The sequence below is a fragment of the Nomascus leucogenys genome, chromosome 14 (assembly GCF_006542625.1).
Source record: "Nomascus leucogenys isolate Asia chromosome 14, Asia_NLE_v1, whole genome shotgun sequence".
NCBI lineage: Eukaryota > Metazoa > Chordata > Mammalia > Primates > Hylobatidae > Nomascus > Nomascus leucogenys.
In genome coordinates, this window is record NC_044394.1 from 35557221 (window position 1) to 35577576 (window position 20356).

The 20356-nt window shown below is 43.3% G+C and overlaps 1 protein-coding gene across 1 annotated transcript; it reads right to left on the reverse strand.

Moving 5' to 3' along the window:
* Nucleotides 1-3062: 3062 nt before the first annotated feature.
* On the reverse strand, nucleotides 3063-16381 carry FIGLA (folliculogenesis specific bHLH transcription factor). Its single transcript, XM_003262525.2, has 5 exons — nucleotides 16151-16381; nucleotides 13390-13542; nucleotides 11129-11351; nucleotides 3395-3429; nucleotides 3063-3135 (listed from the first exon to the last, which is right to left on the reverse strand). Exons 1-3 carry the CDS (start codon nucleotides 16379-16381, stop codon nucleotides 11154-11156), a joined length of 582 nt encoding a protein of 193 aa, XP_003262573.2. The 3' UTR covers nucleotides 3063-3135; nucleotides 3395-3429; nucleotides 11129-11153.
* Nucleotides 16382-20356: the final 3975 nt, after the last annotated feature.

Consider the following 20356-nt stretch of genomic DNA (forward strand, 5'->3'; position numbering starts at 1 on the left):
CTCAGCTTCCATAAAGGCATTAGCCAATTTCTTACAATAAATATATAATCTCCTGTTGGTTCTTTTTCTCTTGAGACCACCAATACAGATTTTGGTACCAAGAGTGGGATATTGCTGTAAGAAATAGCTAACAGTCTAGAAGTGGCTTTGGAACTGGGTAATTGACAGAAAATGGAAGAGTTTTAAGATTTATGCTAGAAAAAGCCTAGATTGCCATAAAGGGACTGTTGGTAGAAATATGGATGTTAAAGATATTTCTGGTAATCATTCAGAAAGAAAAGAGGAGAGCTGGAGAGAAGCATTCATCTTCTCAGAGAATAATCAGGAACAGAATGTTGGTAGAAATAAGGCTGAGGCATGAGAATTACCTGAACCTGGAAGGCGGAGGTTACAGTGCACTGAGATTGTGCCATTGCACTCCAGCCTGGGTGAGATTGAAGCTCCATCTCAAAAAAAATAAATAAATGAATAAATAAATAGTGATCCTGCTATAAAGTGGCAAACAACCTGGCTGAATAGCATTCTAGTGCTTTTGAGAAGGTAGAACTTGCAAGTGATAAAATTAGATATTTAGCAGAAGCGATTTCCAAACAAAGTATTAAAGGTGAGGTTTGGGTCCTCCTTACTGCTTATAGTAAAATTCGGGAAACATGAGATAAACTGAAGAAATCAAAAGCAAAAAGGAATCAGAGGCTGGGTGTGGTGGATCACGCCTGCAATCCCAGCATTTTGAGAGGCTGAGGTGGGTGGATCACTTGAGGCCAGAAGTTCAAGATCAGCCTGGCAGACATGATGAGACCATATCTTTACTAAAAACACAAAAATTAGCTGGGCATGGTGGTGCATGCCTGTGATTCCAGCTACTCGGGAGGCTGAGGCATGAGAATCGCTTGAACCCAGGAGGTGGAGGTTGCAGAGAACCAAGACTGTGCCACTGCACTCCAGCCTGGGTGACAGAGACTCTGTCTTAAGAAGAAAAAAAAAAAAAAAAAGAAACCAGAACTTGGGGACTTGGAAAATTTCTTAACCTATCCATATTGCAAAAATTGAGAAAGCTTACTCTGAAGAGATCACTAAGGGTGTGGCTGAGCAACCATTTGATAAACAGATCATGAGTGTGACTCATATACTTAATTAGCCATCTCAGCTGAAGCCAGGAATACTGACGGGATTATACCAGAAAGACATTGATAGCTGGAAAGAAAGGGGACAGAGAAAATGGGAAAGAATGAAGGTAAGCTGTCAGCCTTCTCAGATTCTACAGGACTAGACCATATCACTATTTGGCTACAAACATGCACTATTTAAGCAAAGGGAAGAAATGACCCCAAAGGCAACTCAGAGATCAGGGTTGCCACTCAGTGTGTGTGTGTGTTTTGGAGGAGGGGGCACAGGCAGGAGAAGAGCTGAGTTCCTCCTCAGTTTCCGAGGGAAGGTCACCCTGCCAAGCCACAAGGATGACACTGCATCAAAGCAAAGAGGATTTATTCTTGAGGCTTAAGATATAATGGAATTTGCCTCAATAGGTTTTGGACTTGCTTGGCACCCATCAACACTTTGTTTCCTATTTTTCCTTTTTGGAATAGGAATGTCAATCCTACACCTGTCTCACCATTGTGTTTGGGATGCACAAAACTTGTCTGGTTTCAGAGGTTCACAGCTGGAGAAAGATAGGAATCATAGCTCAAGTCTCACCCATACCTGATTTAGAAGATAATTAAATGAGACTTTGTACTTTAATGTGAGAATGAGTTTAGATTCTGGGGACTGCTGGGGTGGAATGCATGTATTTTGCATGTGACAAGAAAACGAATTTGGGGGAAGGGCTAGGGACAGAATGCTATGAACAGCATATGTTCACCCAAAATTCATATATTGAGAGCCTAACCCCCAATAAGGCTGTATTTGGAGACAGAGTCTCTAGGAGGTAATAAGATTACATGAAGTCATCAGGATGGAGCCCTAATCCAATAGGATTGGTGCGCTTATAAGAAGAAGGGAAACCAAAGCTAGCTATCTCTCTGCCATATGAGGACACAGTGACAAGGCAGCCATCTGCAAGCCAGGAAGAAAGCCCTCATCAGAAACTGAACAATGCCAGACCATAATCTTGGACTTTCCAGCCTCTAGAACTATGAGAAATAAATTTCTGTTATTAAGCCACCCAGTCTATGGTATTTGTTAAGGCAGCCTGAGCGAATTATACTTTCTGTACCTTGGTTTTCCCATCTGTGAAACGGGGATAATTATGCCATTATCTTAGGCTTGTTGTAAGAACAAGTTAACACATGGAAAGCATAGAGAACAGAATCCAGCATATAATAAGTACTGTCTTTGTGAGCAACTGTTACAAAGACGAAGTCTTTGTGCTCAAGGTGCTTGGTTGTCTACCTTGCACAAAAGGTGCCATTTGGCCTTAGCTGGATATTTAGAAACCCTTGAAAACTCTCACTCCCATTGGCCAATATTTACAACTCTTCTAGCTTAAGTCTGCATTTCTATTAAGGTTAATTTCTATTGGAAGGGTAACAGTCACTTATTTCTCAAAGCAATGAAAAAAAGATGTAGATCCCCAGAGGATGATAAAGAGTTGGAAGCAAAGGCTGAAGCCCCTGAAGCCTATTTCTTCAAAGCATGAAGCTAAGGAGAAGGTAGAGTGGAGTAAACTTGAGAGAGGCAAGGCTATTTAAAAGGGTAATTGTTAAACTCTGAATTATTACAAAATTTCTTTTTTAAAAAAGAGACTCCCACGGGGCACAGTGGCTCATTCCTATAATCTCAAGCACTTTGGGAGGCTGAGGTGGGTGAATCACCTGAGGTCGGGAGTTCGAGACCAGCCTGACCAACATGGAGAAACCCCGTCTCTCTACTAAAAATACAAAAATTAGCTGGGCGTGGTGGCGCATGCCTGTAATCCCAGCTACTCAGGAGGCTGAGGCAGGAGAATCACTTGAACCCAGGAGGTGGAGGTTGCAGTGAGCTGAGATCGCACTGTGCCACTCCAGCCTGGGTGATAAGAGTGAAACCCTATCTCAAAAAAAAAAGAGAGAGAGAGACTCCAAAACTTTCAAGACTGCATTTATTTGTCTCTAGAAGGTAACCCTGGGCCTTTTCATTTTTCATACTTGTGGAAGTCTGAAACAGAGAAAAAATTCCATTATAAATAGTTAAAAATAAGAACAGTTTACAAAAGAAATACAATAAAGAAATATGCAAAAAATTAATTTCATTAGTAATCAAAGATGTTTAAATTTAAAGATACTACTTTTTTACCCATTAAGATTCCATATTTTAATAGAGCTCATTGCTAAGAATGTGATGGAATTAACACTCTTATTATACAGCCAGTGGTGTTATAAATTGGCACTATGCATCAAGTTATAGAATGACCTACCTGTGACTCAGCAGTTCTACTTCTGGGAATCTATCCTGCAAAAACAATACAAAATACAGAAAGGGCTAAACACATCGGTTATTTGTCACGTTCATGAGAACAAAAAACTGAAAACATAGTAGTCAACAGTAAGAAAATTGTCCCACCTAATGGGTCACATAAACATGCCAGTGATAGAAAAATCAAGAACAGGCAAACAACGTTATGTACCTGATGATAATTTTTTATTTTACTTGCAAAGGAAAAGAAGTTGGAAGGATCTTAGTGTATTTCCATCAGTGGTTTTACTAATGTGGCAAGATCATTTTGTCTCTGTTCAATTTTCTGAAACTCTCAACTTGAAGAAAAAATAAACCCATGACTGAAAAATAAAGCCGCTCAAGTCATGGTCAGGCATTTTGGATACTGAAACCTATTATGTATATCACTGTGGATGGTAAAGCACTGCAATCAAATGCTTTAACTTAGCCTTAAACATTTATCTATTTTCCAGTCCACCCTCCTTTACATTTCAAAGTTGAGTTTTGTTAGAACGAAAGTGGTTGAAAGGACTTAACACTATCACCCACATCTCCCCAACCCCAACACTTCATTGACTTGCAGATATTGGGCAAGTTACTTCTGTTCCTTAGTTTCCTCACATGTAAAATAGATATAATTGTTTGTATAGCACAGGGTGGTTGTGAAAATTAAATAGGTTAATATGTATACACTGCCAGGAACAGTCTCTGACACAAAATAAGTATGAGTAGCTTTTTTTTTTCTAACCTTGATCGAGTCTTTCCACTATACATGTGATCATAGTTCTTTTTATAGTTCAGACTTAGCTTTGGAAGCTTTATTTTTAAAATAAATTTTAATTTTTTTACATATTTAGAATTTTTTATGCTTAAGAGACAAATTCATATATATTTACCTGAAGGATTAAAGGATGAGTATATCCTGCCTATAGTCTACTGCGTTTTAGAACACTTGTTTTAGTTTGTTTTTAAGAGTTAGCTGGAAAATTTCAGAAATGTAATATTTAAGTATGAGAATAGAAAAACTTGCCAAAGTTTATAAATGTTGTCTTTATTGTCAGAGCTCATTAAAAATTGGCTGTTGGTCTCATCTAAGCCAAAGAGTTTAAGGTCCAAGAAGAGGGTAGTCTGGAGAATAGAAATCCAGTTTGCTGCTTAATGTCTTTAAGAAGGCAGGCACACTCCAGTTGTTGGCGGTGTGGCTGCAGAATTTGACGTATTATCCAATGTACATTCCTCCACCCACTGAGCCAGGCTTGGTGAGGGAGATGGGGGTAAACAGAAATCCTTGCTCACTCAGCTTTAGAGTTCAGTCCCTGTTCCTATGATAACCTGAAAAGCAAGGCTCACCTTTCCAAATCCCAGAGAACCACAAGCATAGGCACCATCACAGCACCAGCCCCTAAATCCCCAAAGTATAGAGAGCACAGTAAAATCCCAGGGCTATAAATGCAGTTGCCGGAGCAGCTTTTCCTCTGAGCCACTGTGCCCTTAGACCAGGGCAGCAAAACCCAACACCTTACCAGGTGAAATATGCTACTGTGGTGCAGGAAGGAGTGGGGAGGACTGGGACAAACCAGAAGGCACCCACCCCATTAAAAGGGAAACAACTTTGGAAAATGCTGGGCTGACTAATCTCATCAGAATATGCCCCATAGGCTATTGGTGAACCCCAGGGCAGATGACTGTGCTTCTCAAGCAAAGCAAGACCCATCACTTACTGTGGTAGAAGTTTTACCATCGCATAGAGCCACTACCTGGGGCAATGTGAGATGGAAGACAGAAGAAAGAGGCTTCAGGGCTTTCCCAAGGTGCTAATGAATTCATCCCAACTAGCCAAACCATCTCATTTCAGAGCTTAAAATGCTATAGGAAGAAATGTCCCCAGTGACTAATTTCACAGATTACCACAACTTGGAACAGGGGTGGTAGGAGTCTACCATCCACACAGGCTTCTTTCTCTCAGAAACTCTTTCAAGGAACATTCCCATTGCATGCCAGGGTTTGGAAGTATATACTGGCAGCATGCCAAGGCCCCTGTAACAGATACTATGTCTCTCCATATGTCCCTTTCCAAAGGCCCTCAAGCCCCAGCACTCTTGGCATCTCACTCCAAAATTGAGGGTGGTCTTTGTCTAGAGATATGGTCTCTACAGTGTCACTGGCAACTCTGAACAAAATTTAGAGCCATGCATAATATGAAATGCCAGAGCCATAACCACGGGTGGCAAATAGAAGGAATATACAATGGCAAGACAGCGAACACCCTGCCATCTAGCAATGCCAACCCCAATATGGCAAAAACCTACACTTTGAAGCTCTAATTTTAAACAGGCCTCTCCTGGACCTTGAAATTAATTTTTCTCCCTACTGACACCACATGCTGTGGCTTCACATGGCTCACGGCCCTCTCTGTCTGCACGAATACTTGCCAATTCATTCCCCGAGTGAACCTGCTCTGGCCCCAGAAGTTAATCTCCATCTCTGTCATCAGCAGATTCTCATGTACTTCATTCCGGATTTTGCCTCCCAGGAATGTTGTTGATCTTGCACAACCTGCTCTGACCCCATCTCCAAATCCCCCAAAATGCCTGTCCCTGCCACCACCAGGATTTCACTCCCCGGGTCCTCATCAAGGGCAGGGAAAAGGATGCCACTCCTGCAAACTGAAGCTAGAGAGGGCCTGCCTCCCAAATCTTAAGCTCCTCTGGATATGATCATTTCTGACCAATGAGCCACATTATCTGTCACTAGGTCTCTAGTCTGGACAGGATCCTGAAACCTTATGGAGTCACCCCTTCAGGAAAGCTGGGCTGAACCTTTATGAGGATCCTTTTGTCAAATAAAGGTCAGCCTGAGCATCATTTCCTTGGATGCTTTTTATCTTGAGGCCACCCTGGTTCCTGATCATAAAATGCAAACTTTTTATAAAGTTAATAAAGGTGATATTGAATAATTGCTCAACTCACGTATAATTAAAGATCTCAGAGATAAATGTTAACAAAGAGAAAACTAGCCAGAAAGACGGCTGCACAGTAGGTACTTCAAAGAAAATGCGAGGTCTTCTCCCTCCTAAACAATTCAGTACTAATGTCATTAGTTGGGTCACATTTAGGTATTGAGAAGCCACAGTGACCCAAATGAGGTGGTATCAGAGCCCAAGCAGGGTGAGATGGCACCCACATATAGAGGCAGACCAGCACAGGATATCAGAGACCCAGCAGATGAGGGGCATGTTCACACGGGGGTGTGGTCCAGTGCAAACATGGTAGAGCCCAATCAGGATGGGAACCGCAGCCCCATGAAAGGAGTGGAGGCCTGGCCTGGGGACTCAGAGCCCAAGCTGGGTAAGAAGTCCATGGAAAGGGGCAGTTCAACATGGAGTGGAGAAACCCGAGCTGAGTAGGCCAGGCACTCGTGTGTGCAGGTGATTTAGTCAGAGTAGGGAGAGGAGGAATCCACATATGAGGGGACCTGCGTGGAATGTCAGAGCCAAGAAGGAGGTTTTTGTGGAGGTACAGCTTGCCATGAGTGTTAAAGTTCAAGGGGGTGAGGAGAACAGCCACGTGGTGAGGGGATGGCAACAGAAATGGGAGATGGGTTATACACAGGGGCATCCTCAGATAAGTGGCTGATTCCAGGGCTGGGATAGAAAAGTACAAGATGAGCTTGGAACATCTTCTGCCAAAAAGGAAATGATCAAATAATTATGATGACATATCAAACAGAAAGGTTGTCAGCTTAAGGAGCTTTCACTGGCCACAGTGGGGACAATTTGAGCAATAAAATAATAAAAAATGATAGTATATAATAATCCACTGAATTAAATAGAAAACCATGAGCTCATACTAATATAAAAATGTCTACATAAAAACAGCCAAAATGTTCTAAAATATTTAAGTGAACAGTTAAACTGTGGTACATCCACACCACAGATGACTAGTCAGCAAAAAGCAGAGGAACAGACCATTTATACAATGTGGATGATCTCAAGGGCATCCTCTGAGTGGAAAAATACCATCTCTAAAAGTCACATAATGTATGGTCCCATTTTTATAGCATTCTCAAGATAAATTATAGAGGTGGAGAACAGATTAGTAATGTCCAGAAGTTTGGAAGAATGGAGGGTTGGGAGCAGAGTGTGGGTGTGACCACAAAGGGGCAGCATGAAGGAGATCTTTGTGGTGATGGAACAGTTCTGCATCTGGATTGCAATGGTGATTCCATGAATCTACACGTGTGATAAAACAACATACAACTATGCATACATGGTACCGATGTCAGTTTCCTGGTTTTGATATTATACTATAGTTAAGGAAGATGTAACCATTGGGGAAAACTGGGCTACGGATGCACAGCACTTTTCTGTACTATTTTTGCAACTTCCTGTGAATCTATAATTACTTCCAAATTACAAATTTGATAAATAAATATAGAATGTTTGATGAGTAATGAGATCTTTACATAGTTTCAAAGCACCTCCTCACAAAATACATATTAATTACAAAAGAAAAAGATTAACTTTAAAGTGAAAGGCTTGGCAGTCACCACCTTAAGCAAGTGATAGAAGTGAATATCATTAGAAATAGAATAAATCAAAATCTACCCCATGTAATAGGATGCAATGAGTAGAAAACAGCATCACTTTTGTTATTCCTGCCAATGATGCATATCTGAATCTAATCGAAAGGAAACAGACAAATGCTGATCAAGACACGCTCTATAAAACAACTGGCCTGTAATCTGCAAACGTGTCATGGTTATAAGTCACAGAAGCACCAAGAAACTCTCCTTCCAGACTGAAGGAGCCACAGCAACTAAATGTAATTCATGATTCTCAGCTGAGTCTTTTCGCTAGAAGAGACATTATTGAGACTACTGGTGAAACTTAAATGGGACCTGAGGATTGTATGGCAGTAACGCAACAACATTAATCCCCAGACTTAGTGGTTGCATTGTGGCTATGCAAGGGAATGTCCCGTTTGTAAGAAATGTACACTGAAGCCTTAGGGGTGATGGGACATCAGGTTGACCCTCCAATGTGCCAGGAAAAAAGTTCTTTGTACTGTACCTACAACATTTCTATAAGTTGACTATTGTTTCAGACTAATTTTTTTAATTTTAAAAATGAATGGCCGGGCACAATGGCTCACGGCTGTAATCCCAGCACTTTGGGAGGCTGAGGCGGGCAGATCATGAGGTCAGGAGTTTGGGTCCAGCCTGGCCAACATGGTGAAACCCCATCTCTACTAAAAATACGAAAATTAGCTGGGTGTGGTGGTGTGAGCCAGCTACTCAGGAGGCTGAGGCAGGAGAGTTACTTGAACCCGGGAGGCGGAGGTTGCAGTGAGTCGAGATGGTGCCACTGCACTCCAGCCTGGTGACAGAGCAAGACTCTGTCTCAGGAAAAAAAAAAAAAAAAAAAAGAATGATTTGAATGTGAAAGGATGAAAAATCCTTGACAAAACTGATGAAATACTAGAATGCTTCTGCGAAAAAATGGCACTGTTTACAATCAGGCCTCAGAAGTCATACTTGACAGAAATGACATGCACTGTCTATAAAAATCTCAAACGTTGAGTCTTCCTTGGTTTATTCTACAAATTAGCACTCTTCCAATTAACAACAAACTTGGTTGGCCAAAAAGACTAAATATTAAGTGTTTTATTCCCTTTTTTGAAGGAAATTCCAGTCAGAACATTTCTGGCTTTTACTAGGAAACGTCAGTCCCCACTCTAAATTAGTGTACTATATGCAGCTTATGCCCAGGATCAATTATCCTTGGAAAACAAGGACCTCCCATCATATGTACTTGCTACTAGTACTGCCACGCACAGGCCTGCTCTGCTACTAGAGAGGCTCCTGTCCCAGGCCAGGTCCAACAGGACTGGCAGGAAGGTGTAGCCAGGTGGCTCACCATGACAGTGACATGATACCTACCTGACAAGGATCAATGAGGATTAAGTGCAAGTAAGATTTTCACCTTGATATTAGCATTTATAGAAGCATTACTCTTCTTAGATAGTCAGGTTCGAGGTCTAGCTCAGGTAATTTCTTCACTTTTTTTTTTTTTTTGAGATGGTGTCTCACTCTGTCACCCAGGCTGGAATGCAGTGGCATAATCTCAGCTCACTGCAACTTCCCCTCCCGGATTCAAGCGATTCTCCTGCCTCAGCCTCCTGAGTAACTGGGACTACAGGTGCCTGCCACCACACCTGATTTTTAGTAGCAACAGGGTTTCACCACGTTGGCCGGGCTGGTCTCGAACTCCTGACCTCAGGTGATCCGCCCACCTCGGTCTCCCAAAGTGCTGGGATGACAATTGTGAGCCGCCACACCCGGCCCCACTCTTTTGTTGTTGTTGTTCTTAGTCATTCCATGTCAGCTCATGTAGTAGCAACAGGAATTCTGTCTCCTATGGGTTGACTGGCCAGGGAAATCTTATATCTCAAGTGGTCAGAATATGAAAATCTAGACTGAGCATATGCACGAATGAATCCTTAGAACACATTAATCAAATCAGAAATGGAACGCAAGGCTGCCCACCCCGCCGCTCTCCCCACTCCCTACCCTGCCCCTACCAGCCAGCAGGAAGCCTGTAGGACCTCAAATCAGAGCACAACATTGGTGAGAGCCAAGTGAGAAAACTCAAAACACTGGCTACAGAGCTGGAATACCTGCAGCTCATTATTGCTCACTAATCAATGCTGATTGCTCATGAGTCAAGAACAGTTGGTATCTGTCCAAGTGACTTGACAGGTATTATGCCAGATACTTTGCTGACATGATATCACTTGAAGTTAGTTATCTTATATACAAGGTAGGTACAATTATTATACTCATTGCTCAGATGGGGAAAGTGAGGATTAGAGGCATTCAGTAGCTTATGCAAGATTACAAAGCAAGTGGTAAAACCAGGGTTTAAACCTCAGCAGTCTGTTCCCAGAGCCTACTCTCAACTGCTCCCCTAAGCTGCCTCCCTCCAACCACCATTTGTGACTCCACAGCCCCCATTGTCCCTTATATCATACCATGCAACATGTTTGTTACAGCATGCTTACTTCACATTCCTATACACCTTTCTTATTTCAATAGTAATTGTGTTGCAGGGTAGGGTAGAGCAGGGGCCTCATTTATGAATACCAGTACACAGCAAGGGCAAAAAGTCCACTTCTGGACTTGGAGAAGCATGCTGCCACTTCCAGCTGTCTCTTTAGTTGACAAAGTAATAAGAAACAATAAACTCCTTTGTTATTTCATTTAAAATGTTGTCTTACAACCAGCACCATCCCCCACCACACACACACACACAAAGTATCACCAAGCATGCATCTTTATGTATGGCAAGCTACTTACTTCTTTTTCTGGAGACCACAGAGTCCAGAAAACCTTTCGATGGGTTAAATAGGATCATTTAAAAGATAAACGTAGGTCTGTATTGGGTGGTTCGGGGGTTAAATAGGATCATTTAAAAGATAAGCTTAGGTCTGTATTGGGTGGTTCTGGAGGAGTTTCCCCTTCCCTGGGGCTGCTTACCAGTTAATTTAGAAACAAAATAATCTCCCAAACTAGTAAACCCCACTGCCCCACCCAAAGGCTTTCATTAAATTATCTTGTTTTAATCATGTTTTAGCATGGAAAAATGACTCATATCTCAAAGTATACATTTTAAGGTTCTGATATCTGTATGGCTATTTAAGAAGGAATATTTTACCAGACTTCCGGTCGGGGAGATAATTTCAGTCGTAGACATCACATTCGCGACAAGTATGTGCCGGCTCACCACTGCCACCATCTGCCCAAGGCCCTTCCTCTTCATTCTTCAAGCTGAAAGCACAGCTGATATGTTGGGTGATGTTTCTTGATAGCTGTCTTGCCGAGGATATATGTGATTCAGAAGTGCTGTTACTATAGCTCTGCTCATCTGGGTCTTGTTTCTGGAAACCATATTTAGTTGTCAAACAGTATAATATGACAGAAAGATTTTGATGACTTAAACCAATATATTTCAAAGTTTTAACTGATGAGGTTTCATTTAAGTGATAAGGGCAATGCTTAAGTTATTATGAAGAGAAAAGCATTGTTCAATTGACCGTATTTTGTTCTCCTATAATCTTAAAATGTTATGCAATAGGTAACCGCATTAAAAATATTATGGCATGGAACAGATGGTATGTTTTACAATGAACAAAGCACTTCTGTTACACAATTAACATGCAAGAAAAAACTAAGGTAGCCACCTGCACATGTCCAAACACTGTGACCATGCCAAAACCCAACCATCCAGTTTGGCCAACAGGGCAATCCATTCCTGCCATTGCGGAATGTAGCTTCCTAGCAGTCACCTGGTTAGGACTAATGGAGAAGAAAAAAATATTCAAAGGCACTGATATACCTGGAGATTTCTGCCCCAAATTTCTAGGATAATTGTTTCTTTTCTCTCTAGTATCTCTCCTTCTGTTCCTAAACATGATCAAATTTCTACTTAGGAAAGACCTTCACTTGATTTAACAAATTTTCTGCCTTTTTTTTTTTTTTGGTGGGGGGTATAGGGAGTGTGTGTGGGGGGATGTGGTTCTTCTTTCCACTCTTGGACTTCTAGGTTTTTTTTTGTTTGTTTGTTTTTTTTTTTTTTTTTTTTTTTTTTTTTGAGATGGAGTCTTGCTCTGTTGCCTAGGCTGGAGTGCAGTGGCTCTATCCCAGCTCACTGCAAGCTCCGCCTCCTGGGTTCACGCCATTCTCCTGCCTTAGCCTCCCGAGTAGCTGGGACTACAGGTGCCCACCACCACACCTGGCTAATTTTTTTGTATTTTTAGTAGACATGGGGTTTCACCGTGTTAGCCAGGATGGTCTCGATCTCCTGACCTCGTGATCTGCACGCCTCGGCCTCCCAAAGTGCTGGGATTACAGGTGTGAGCCACCGCACCTGGCGGGCTTCTAGGTTAAATGGACTTGAAGTTTGCCACTTTCCTCTGAATCTGCTTGGATTCCAGATATTTACCAATCATGCACTCTCAGTCTCCTCCAAGTTGATGCCCAGCCCAATTCTCTATCACCTTTCAAGTGCTAAACATGGTGCTTCCCCCAGTCCTGGCCTTCTTCAGCCTCTCTATAACCTCTCATACGCCTCACTTTTAGTTTCCTAAGGTTCTCTCCTCCTCAACTTTATGACCCCATCTTGTTCCTCTACCTTCTTGCCACATTCTAATGATGATTCCTTCCTCCTACCAACAGAGTTGCTTAGGGCTCATTTCTAAGGCCTTTTCTCTCTTCTTATTTTGTCTCCCCAGATGACTGATTCATTTTCAGCCCATCAATGTTTGCCTTTCCCTGGAACAAGTCCATAAAACCAGCCCACACTTTACTTTGCCTAATGGACACTTCTGAGCTATCCCACTCTCATAATGGTGGTGACACTATGATACGTCACAGTTTACAGGGCCATTTGTGTCATTCCTGCTGAATGGTTGCAAAACCCCATGAGACTGGTATCACCAGACCATTGCTGAGCTCTTCAGCTGGCCTCAGGGAGGGTCTCTCCTAAGAGAGGTCCCTTAGGGAAAAGAAATGCCTCTTCCTTCCTGTGTCCTGTCTGATGTGCATTCTACTGTAGGGAAACAACCAAAGTGCTTTTAGGAAAGCCCCTCCTATGTCCAGCTGTAGAAATCCTATCAAAGATTCAACAGTCAGGAGCTAGGTGCCCTGGACAGTGACCATAGGCAAGTATACATGGTCAGGGACACAGCTCCAAAGCTCATGTAGGTCTGAGTTCAAATCCCAGTCCCGACTTTTTTATAGCTGTATGGCCTTAACTATATTTTGGTTTCCTTCTCTGTCAAATAAGGGTCATAAAAATAGCTTAGAGGTTATAAACATTGACTAGAAAGTATACATATATCACTTGGCCAGTGTCTCATACATAGAAAAGGCCTAATAAATGGTGGCTATCATTATTCTAAAATCTTACACGTTTACCTTTGAGTCTTTGGCTCCTTCCAAAAGATCACTGAGAACCTGTATATATTCAGTTGCACCTTTAAGGATATCAACTTTGCTGGGCTTCCTGCTTTGGGGAAGAAATGGCACAAGTGCCTTCAATCTGGCAAAACCACGGTTGAGATTTTTTATCTAGAAAACAAAAAGGCACAGTAACACACAGAGAAGCCAATTTGTATAGACATCTCCCCAAGCTACAGAAGGGGGTTGTTTCCACAGCCTCCTTGTCTGAGTGGCAAATCTAAACAGGCATATGCCCCAAAGAGTCAGTGCTCCACCAGCAGTGCAGTTCATAGTAAAGGAAGAAGGAACAGCATAAACTTGGTACCGTGGGCAGATGGGCTGCAAGGTGTGTTCATGTTCATGCTGAACTCACTCCTCTTCCGTTGAGAGCATACCCACTGTATCATAATGCGGAGGCAGTAGAGGAGTGGCTGAAATCTGAGTCAACTACACCCAGGTTTCAAATCCAGGTCTATCATTTACAAGAGTGTGTGGAATACTTCACATCACTAAGCCTCAGTTCATCTGCAAAGTGGAAAATATCTTAAAGCTTTTTCGGGGGTGTGATTAAGTGATATAATGTACACATAAGATACCTCACCCAAACCTGGCACATAGAAAGTCCTCAAGAAGTGGTATTGCTGCTGATGCATCAAATGTACAAATACTTGTCAACTCAAGCACTGAGCCATCAGCTCTTCAATCTCTTTCCCCACTGAGTTAATAATATAGAGGCAAGGGTGAGAATCCAGAGAGTTGGTAAGACTGCAAAGGCTCCTCATATTTTATTTTTCTCTCTTCTCCAGAGTCTAATCCCTGTCTCTGAAGGCCTATAATTCTGATGGTCATCCCCCTGGGAGACACAGGCCTTGGGAGAACTCCCACTATACCACAAAGCCAATACATATTGAGTATATCCTACCCTGGAGCAAACCTGACAATGAACATAGTTGGCCAATTCACAGGAGAATACAACAACCAGTCAGTGTATAAAAAGAATTTAATAATCAAAGAACTACAAACTAAAACAGAAATTAGATACCATTTTTCATGTATCAAGGTGGTAACATTTTTGTTTTATCATACCCAGGATCAGATAGCATGAAAAAGAGAACAATCCTAGACCTGTAAGAAGGGATAAAAATCAGTAAACCTATCTAGAAAGCAATTGGGCAACTTGTATCAAAAGCCATTCCATTGTATATGCCTTAAGTCTCAGTAATTTCACTTGTAGCATTTTATTCTAAGGAAATTATCAGACACGCACATAGAGCTACACAGATAGGTACCGGTATAAAGCTACAAACAGCAAACATGCCTAACAATAAGAGACTGAATACATTATGGTCCATTTTGGGACAGACTATGCAGTCAAAAACTATTCTTTGAAAGAATACTTAAGAATATAAGAAAATGCTTTTGATAACGTTAAGTGGAAAAAAATTACACAAATATGTACTGAATGACAATTTTGTAAAAGTTATATGTATATATATGAATACACAAAACTAGAAAAAGACTGGGTGGATATACACAAAAATGTTCACAGTAGTTATATCTGTGTTGTGTCCCTTAACCTCTTCACTCATTTCTGTCTTTTCCAAGTGTGTTAACCTTATCATTATAAAGAATAATAAAGGTCATTCGTGTTTTAGTGGATAAAACCAGGACTGATTCTCTGGAGAAGACAATTTCTTCCTAGTGGGAAGGACCACTTAAACTATTAGATCATAATCTCTTTGTAGGGCCACCAAATCAGATCACAGGGTTCTGTCCATCAAGAGTCTAGTACTGGTAAAAGTAGGAGACTTAGAGAAGTCTCCTACTCTCCTGTCGTCCTTTCTCCGCTTGCCCTCTCCCTGTAAAGCTCCTACTTGATTCACTGGGACATTTCTAAAAGGCCTGGGGTGCCTAGGAACAGCCCCCGGCGGAACTTCTCTCCCCAGTTCCGGTTCTGAACCTGCGCTCTGCTCCCTCTTCCACCCCTCACCCTTCCCTCTCCTGGATCCGCCTCTGCTGCAACCAAACCCGTAGACTGCAAACGCTAGGAAGGAGACCATGTCTCCCAAGTTTGGGGCTGAGTTTCGTCAGAGATAGTAAAATCCACCAGCAGGTGCCGCTCCAACCACGGCCCACAGGACCTTTCCCGTTTGCGAGTTGCTGCGGCTCGACTGGGAAACAGTCACTTTATCTTGACAGAGTGGGAGTCTTGGGTGCACACTGGGACGTCGTGTTTCGTTACTTTAAAAAAGAAAAGTCATTTCCTTCAGGCCCCCCTTTCTCCTCACCCTCGTGTGTGCTTCGAGGCCGAGATGCAGAGAGCAAGAAAAAGGAGCGAAGGGGATCCCTGCGCGTCCCAAGCACCCACCAGCGCTTACGGTGTGAGATGAAAGCGCACCCCCTAGGCGCGAAGCTTTTAAAGCACCTGCCCAGGGAGACATTTTTGAAGTTGTCAGGGCCCCTCCTCTGTCCCCTCCCGGACCCGGGTCCTGCACAAATCCTGGAGGGTTAGCGGGCGAGGCGGCCACCGCAGCGGCCGCCAAAGAGCAGCTGTACGGAGGTGCAGAGGAAGGAGGCCACTGCCATTCTCCCGACAAGCTGGGGGCGCGGGAGGCCTCGGGAGCTCGAAGTCGCCTCAAGCGGGGGTGGGCCGTGAGCGGGCCCCCGGGTGTTGACCAGGTGTTTGGTGGTGAAGCAGGGAAGGGGGGAACGGGCGTCAACCCTGGGGACCCCTCACCCGCTCACGCTCCTTGGCGTTGGCCACACGCCGCCGCTCTAGCACCAACTGGAGGTTTTCGGTGGACGAGTAGCCGCCCGAGGGCAGCCGCTTGAGCCGGCAGACAGCGGCCAGCTGGGGCAGCGGCCCGAACTGCTCCCGCAACACGTCCTCCAGCACCTCGGCCTGCGGGGCGCCCAGGAGCGCGGGCGGCGCGGCGCGGGGATCTAGGGCGCCGGGCGCAGGGTCCATGGCGAGGCCAAGGCCGTTGAGGCCGGGCTTTCACCTGCGCACCTGGGGCCGCACGAGGCCCGGGCGGGGGCGGGGCGGGGCGGGGGCGGGAGCTGGACCACCTGCACCCATTCCCCGGCTGCGTATTCCAATCCCAGCCTCCTCTCTGGAGGCTGCGTCCAGGCATCGCGTTGAACAAGCCGCACAGGTGTGACTTGGGAGAGCTGGAGCGCAGCACCGGCTGCACACTGGAACCGCCGGGAGGGTGGTGGTGGTCCACATGCCACGGTTCCAGTCCTCCAAATTCCCATTTAATCAGTCTGGGTTGGGGCCTGAGCTTCTGGATATGTGTATACAGAAAAATGTGATGGATATCCACAAAACTTTTTTTAAGAATTCGTTTTGAAATAAAAGTTGCAGGGAAAATGGCAAGAAGAGTGCCTAAGAGCTCCTGTATCCCCTTCGCCACGCTCTCTACTAAGTTTTCGCGTTTGCTCCATTGCCCTCTTTCTCGCTGTGAATATTCTCATTTTCATTATTCTTTTTCCATTCTATTTGAACTATTTTCTTTTTTCGCGGGTGGGGGGATACATCGCTTTATTCATTTTCCCCCTTTTCCACACAGACCTTTATTGTCAACACAGCCAAACACAGTTGTTACTTCAGAAAATGTGCTGGAAAATAGCCATCCCAAATTTGTTTAATATTAGAGTACAATTTAGTACTTTAGAAATAATTAGCTACATCTTCTGTTTTGACTAGATTACTCATGAGAGTTTGTTTCTCTGGAGGTTATCAATATAACTGGAACATTCTGATCTTGCAACTGAAAATCAGAAATGTTTCTGGAAGCCATCTGTAAAATCCTTCCTTCCAAGCATAGAAATACATTTTTTTTTTTTGGTCTGAGAAAATATTTTTTCTCCACTTTTGTTTTAGTTTCAGGGCTTTATGTGCAGGTTTGTCATGTGGGTAAATTGTGTGTCGCTAAGGTTTGGTGTACGAATGATCCCGTGGCCTAAGTAGTGATCCTAGTACCCAACAGGTATCCTTCCAACCTACGCCCGCCTCTTACTTCCCCCTCAAGCAGACCCCAGTGTCTATTGTTCCCATCTTTGTGTCCCTGTGTATTCAATGTTTAGCTCCCACTTACAAAGTGAGAACATGCAATGTTTGGTTTTCTGTTTCTGTGTTAGTTCCCTTACAATAATGACGTCTAGCTGCATCCATTGATCTATTCTTTTTTTAAAGTTTTTAAGTTGCAGACATGCTGTCATATCACCTCTAAATACTCCAGTGGGTATTCCCCCTAAACAAGGCCTCTCTTCCACATAACCACAACACAACCACTCAAACTAGGAAGTAAGCATTGGTACTGTGCTACCATACAATCCATGGACCCCATCCAAGTACCACCAGCTGTCTCGACAATGTCTTTTTGCCTTCCAGTTGGATGGCAAGTTTTATTTTGTTGTCATATTTCTACTCTCCTTCATTCTGGACCATTTCCTCCATCTTGCCCTGTCTTCATGCCCTTGACAGTTTAAAAGAGTAGGGGCCTTTCATTCTGTAGTATGTCCCTCGACCTGGGGCTGTCCACTATTTGCTCATGTCCAGACCCCAGCCATGCCTCCATGGAGGGGCTCCATATAAATGATGCTGGGCTTTTCTCAGTGCATCACATCAGGAAGTACATGAGGTTGATCTGCCCCACCACTGGTGATGTTAACCTTAATCACCTGGTCAAGGTGGTGGTGTCAGGTTTTTTCACCATAAATTGATAAATATTTTGTGGGCCAGGCACAGTGGCTCACGCCTGTAATCCCAGCACTTTGGGAGGCTGAGGCGGGCGGATCACGAGCTCAGGAGATTGAGACCATCCTGGCTAACATGGTGAAACCCCATCTCTACTAAAAAATACAAAAAAATTAGCCGGGCGTGGTGGTGGGCACCTGTAGTCCCAGCTACTCAGGAGGCTGAGGCAGGAGAATTGTATGAACCCGGAAGGTGGAGCTTGCAGTGAGCCTAGATCTGCGCTACTGCACTCCAGCCTGGGCGACAGAGCAAGACTCTGTCTCAAAAAATAAAAATAAAAATAAATATTTTGTGAGGAGATACTCCTTCTCATCCATTGTTGACTCCTACCTGAATCAACCAGCACCATGATTAGAGGCAAATGATTGGCATTCTACTGTGAAAAAGAGCTTTCCCTTCTTCCCATTTATTTATTCATTTTGTATTTATGTCAGCATGGGCTCATGAATTTCTGTTTTATTCACAGGATATAATTTATTTACATCATTATGTTAATGCTCAAATTGTCTCAGATTTGGCTTATGGGAGGCCCTCTAAGCTGGCTCCTCTGTCCTTTTCATATGACCCCCTCATTCTTTGTGCACTTTCTTACTTGTCCCAGGAAGGCTTTTCTTGAATTTTCCCAGCCCCAGCCCAGGGATCAGTCTATTCTTCTTTTAGTGGAAGTTAGGATTTAGAAACCAAGATCTGTGTGCTTGCTTGCTCATTCCTTTTGGGATGTCATTGCTTCTAAGCCCTTTTTGCAGATATGACACATATGTAGGTAAGTACACATGCATATATTATATTATAATATAATAATGCATATAATATCCTCTAATATAATATAATGCATATAATAGCTATATCTGTGTATCTAAGTACATATATATTTAAAACCATGAGTTTACACTAATACCTCTAACTCCAACCCAACACCTCAGGTTCCCTCTAGTTTCCCTGCTTTCCTTTTTTGTAACTCCTCACCCCATATCTGCTTTTGTAACTCCCTTCTCCAACAATGAGAAACTTGACTCACATTATCCTCTGTGTAATTACTTATTTGCTCAATCCCTGTACATAACCAATTTTCTAACCACATCAGCCACCTCTTAGGCCCCACCCTTCTTCAGCTCCCACTCTGACATTGCCTCCCAGGAAAGGTCAAAGGAAAGAAGGGGACACACCAAATGTTTGACTAAGGTTCCTTGAGCATGGCCTGGGAATGGGGAAGTATGACCTGCGCATCACATCCTCTATATAGCTTATTTCACAATAAACACAGGCCACTTTTGTAATTTAAAATATATTTTTAAGTAGGAAAATACTTTGTTTACGCTAAGTTCATTTGGTGTTGTCTGCTGGCAGGCAGATGGAAGGCAACAAGGGCCAAAAGCGTGGGAAAAAGCTTAAAATGGAGATAGCTTACCCATTTACTTAACTTTCCTTGAAAGCATCATAAAGGACATCGTTGATATTATTCTATTTTATTGCCAAACCTTGCAGTAAACAAGGTGGTGTACATTAGGAACCCAGTGTGAGCACACCAGATTTGATTCCTTCATACCTGTGTTCTTCCATAAACTCCAACTCTTAACTTTCTGGCCTCTGGTCTGTTAGAGTCATACGTTATGTCATTGTCCTCAGGGAAAGCAATCACGTGAACTGACTTAAGCTAAAGTGTTACACCTGATAGTGACTTAGTGCTGATACTTTGCCATACACCCAATAATACAATGGCCTAATGAACAAAAAGTTTCACTGTCCTCTAACAGTGTGAAAGGTGTAGGTCAGCTCTGCTCCTCAAGGTCATTTGGGGACTTAGGTTCCTTTCAAATTATTGTTCTTCCATCCCTTAGGGCCAACTCCCCTAGGGCATTGTCACCATTGGCATGGCTGAGGCTCAGTCGCCACCATATCTGGGTTCCAGGAGAAGGGCATGGAAGAGATCTTAAGGCCTGACCAGAGGTGGCACATGGGATTCAACTCACATGCCATTGGCAGGAATTCACACATGGCTACAAACGGATGCAAGAAAGGGTGGGGAATGTAGTCTGACTGGGGAGCTATGTGCCTGGCTACAATTCTGTTCAATGGGGAGAACACATTTTGTTGACAACAGGAGTCTCTGTCCTAGTGCCCCTCCTCTGTGCTCCAGTAGTGCCCATAAGCCACTGCGAGATCATTTATTTCTCTTATTTT